The sequence below is a fragment of the Formica exsecta genome, unplaced genomic scaffold, assembly GCF_003651465.1.
Source record: "Formica exsecta isolate Colony F162 unplaced genomic scaffold, ASM365146v1 scaffold500, whole genome shotgun sequence".
Taxonomy (NCBI): Eukaryota; Metazoa; Arthropoda; class Insecta; order Hymenoptera; family Formicidae; genus Formica; species Formica exsecta.
In genome coordinates, this window is record NW_021852243.1 from 295777 (window position 1) to 299472 (window position 3696).

Sequence of the window (3696 nt, forward strand, 5' to 3'; positions counted from 1 at the left end):
TATATATATATATAATAAATATATATAAATACATTTCATTGAATCAATCACGGATCGTGTGCGTTGCGTATATTCCGAGCGGTGTGCATATGGAACTGTATGCGTGTATTAAACATGTTACTAGATACGAGGAAAATATTTCATTCTCATTCTGTGATGACTGTCTACTGAATACAAGAAGTGAGAAGAGAATAAATGTTTACATAAAGTCTTAAGGCTAATGGATTAATCAATTGATTTAGCGAATAAAAATTTAATTAACAGTCATTGTACTAATTGCGCAAATGAGAGAGAAAAAGGAGAAATGAATCTTTATAGGCGTAAGAAGACGCGTGTGTATGTGTCTCTCGTTCGTTATGTGTGTGAAGAAGAAGCGGACACGATAAAAACATCGCGCGCAAATATAGAACTTTAATATGTTAAAAGAAAAAAAAAAAGATAAAGAGAAAAGCCGAAAACACACATGCTGTATCCGAGTTGCGGCGAGAAGAGAGAACAGTATGATTTGTATACTGTATAACTTTAGTCGTTTATCATTGCTTTCGAGAATATATAAGAGTTATGTGTGTATAAATTATTATGTGTAATTAAACAGAAGTCATTTAGTAAATTTTCTTATAAGCGTATATAACATATTATATAAATACAGAAAAAAACAGCCACACACAATGTCGTGCGCGTACGCGCGACACTCCACACACGTACACATAAAGAAATTACAGTAGCAAACAGCCGCTGTATTATCCTTTGTTTGAGTAAAATAGTAATGATACGATTATGCAAATTAATAACGATACAATAAATACTTACCGTACGTCTTACATAAATGGCAGATGCCTCTATGGCAATCGATTGTAGGGCCCAATTTTTATAGGGCGTGTGCATATATATAAAGTATTCCATTTAAAATGATGCGCTATCTTTGAATCTAGTAATGATATCGAAAAGGGTTTCAGACAAAAATTGAATTATTGTGAGCATAATCTGATATCAATGGCTTTTTTCCATAGATATAGATTAGTATATAGTGAAGTATAGTTAGAGAGTTTATAGTAAAGAACTGCATCTCTCTCTCCCTCTAATGCACTCAAAAGTATATACATATAAAAGTATATTCTATTTAAAAAAACGAAATTAACACTTTATTTTTTCTATATCTTCTACAAGAAAATTATTGGTATCAGATTATGTCTTTTTCGAAATCGTTCAGTCTTGTCTGAAACATTTTCTGATATCACCGAATCACCATAGTAACAAAGATATTTGTGTGCATCATTTCAAATGGAGCATGTATGTGTATCTTATCGCACATCTCCTTTGAACGTGTCATGCAAAGAGAAATACATACAGTTTTCTTTTCATACTATTACATTTAAATATATCTCCATTATGCAAGATATGAGTTTAACGCCATAATTTTGTACAAATGCAAAAGAAGCTTCAGAATTTTTCATAAATATAAAAAAAGAGTAAATATATATATATATATAATAGCGATAATACATTATATCGTATTACAAACATTAATACACATATTAATAATATTATAAACAGTATTGCGAAATTCTATTAGAAATTCAATTGTTGAAGATCCACGAATGACTATTTCGCTTCTAACGCTCCGCTATATGATTTTTTAAGAACGTGATCTGCGCTCTGGATTCTAATGTGGCCAATTCCGCCACAACAGGAACCATTTGCTGGACATGATTTTCATAATTGGAACCTATGAGATATGAGACGTTTTAATAATAGCCTCGTTGTAACATGGAATACGTACGCGCGCGGAAAACAATATTACATACCCATTGCCATTCTCTTTTCGCCATATGTAACTTTTCCATCAAAATCATTCAACGGCACCTTTATATCTGATCCGACTTGTTGAATTGTCACATTCAAATGGTCCTCAATCTCCGCCAAATACTACAGATATTTCAGTTGGTTATCCAGTTTTATACAAACAGAATTTATCTCTCGGAATTAATCCTCTATTTCGAGAGATAGAGAGCAAATTGCAAAGACTTACGTTGGGCTCATTGTACCAAGTGCAACAACCACCCTGATTAGTCAGATTGGTATTTTGACAGTTTCTCCCACGAGAAGGACACCATTCACCATGATACCACACCTTCTCCGGCACACTACTGACTAAAGAAATTGCCAGACCCATTCTCTCGGCTCTGCCGACTCGTCCGATGCGATGCACATAATTGGACTTTTCATCGGGAAGAGTTATGTTTATCACTAGAAAAATGTCATGGAGAGATACCGTAACGTGATATTTTCATACACAAAAGACTTCGCTAGAATACATTACTTACTAAAAGGCAGACCGGTAATATCTAATCCTCTGGCCGCCACGTCGGTGCAGATCAAAAATTTCACTTCCTGACGTTTGAACTTCTCCAGATTAGCCTTACGCTCCGCGGGTTTCCTGTCTCCGTGCAGGCATACACATGAGAACTGCTGTCCGCCGGCCTGTTTTAGGTATCTCTCGAGATTATCGCAATCGAGTTTCGTCCTGCAGAATATCAACGCCCGGTCCATCCTGTGTTCTTTGATGGCGCGTATACAGTACTCTCCCTTCAGCATCTTTACGGCCTCCGACAACGTCTCTGTAAGATAAGCAAGTGAGTATTAGATTGTATTGATGTCGTTACTTTTGTCGAATGAAAACGCGATTATGGTTATTATCTAACCGGCGGTATTGTTCCCTGGTCTCACGTTATCTCTCGCGTGTACACCATCGGTTTCCACGTGATTTCTCGAATTATGCCACGATTTGTCCTTCTGTGGATCTACTATCACTACGACATGATGCACAGTCTCGGGCACTGCATCTTCGCCTTTCAGATCCACCCAAGTTGGAAAATGCATTAAACGTTCCTACAATCAAAAATTCAAGTGTTTAAAATTCGATCGTGTTTTCATTTACTTTTATTCATATTATATTGGTCAATATTAAGTATGTCTCGATACAAACTTACGGCCATCTTTTTAACTTCGAATGCGTGTAACGTCGCTGAGCACACGACCATCTGCAACCTCTTGCCGTCCGATGTAATTTTTGGGATCTGTCTGTGCAGGCGATCGATAAGTTCGGTGTAACCCTGCTTCAATAATCCGTCAGCTTCGTCCAGCACAAAGAATCTTGAAATATATTAATTTATCCCTATCTGTTATTTCTTTTGTAGTTGAGCGACAAATTACCTGCAGTGCGTTAACAACAAGTAACCGCCTTGTATAAGATCCTCTAAACGTCCGGGAGTCCCGACGACTATATCCACACCTGAATTTAAGATGGCAATCTGCTCTTTCACATTTACTCCACCGATAACGAGCAGCTCTCTAATCGTTGGATTTTTCAAATGTATTTTAAACTGAAAAAATGATAAGGTCATTTTATTAATATCACATATACAATCTCGATGACAAAATTTATTTAAATTCTCATTTACCTTTTGAATTTGATTGTAGGTTTGTTCAGCTAATTCGCGAGAAGGTTCTATGATGATCGCTTGGGGCGCGTTATTTGTCGGTTTATCGCCTTCTTTTGATTGATTCTGATTGCTGCTAACGGAATTGTGCTTGATGGATTCCTTCGGAGCCGACGACACAGCCACATAGTCATTCGGAGGTGGATGCTTAAATGGTTGCGCTCCAAAATTGAAGGCCATCTCGGCATTCTTCAGC

The 3696-nt window shown here is 36.7% G+C and overlaps 1 protein-coding gene across 2 annotated transcripts in view; it reads right to left on the bottom strand.

The window, feature by feature from the left end:
• Nucleotides 1-1119: 1119 nt before the first annotated feature.
• LOC115241540 (ATP-dependent RNA helicase Ddx1) overlaps nt 1120-3696 on the bottom strand; it is a 4704-nt gene continuing 2127 nt past the window's right edge. Inside the window, exons 6-13 of one of the 2 annotated variants that reach the window (XM_029817322.1) lie at nt 3462-3696; nt 3214-3383; nt 2991-3153; nt 2703-2889; nt 2325-2618; nt 2030-2247; nt 1806-1926; nt 1120-1726 (exon numbers count right to left, since the gene is read on the bottom strand). In XM_029817322.1, the coding sequence (XP_029673182.1) occupies nt 1614-1726; nt 1806-1926; nt 2030-2247; nt 2325-2618; nt 2703-2889; nt 2991-3153; nt 3214-3383; nt 3462-3696 (1501 nt within the window). In that variant the 3' untranslated portion in view covers nt 1120-1613. The remainder of the gene's footprint in view (nt 1727-1805; nt 1927-2029; nt 2248-2324; nt 2619-2702; nt 2890-2990; nt 3154-3213; nt 3384-3461) is intronic. The other variant, XM_029817323.1, reaches the window with a different exon arrangement.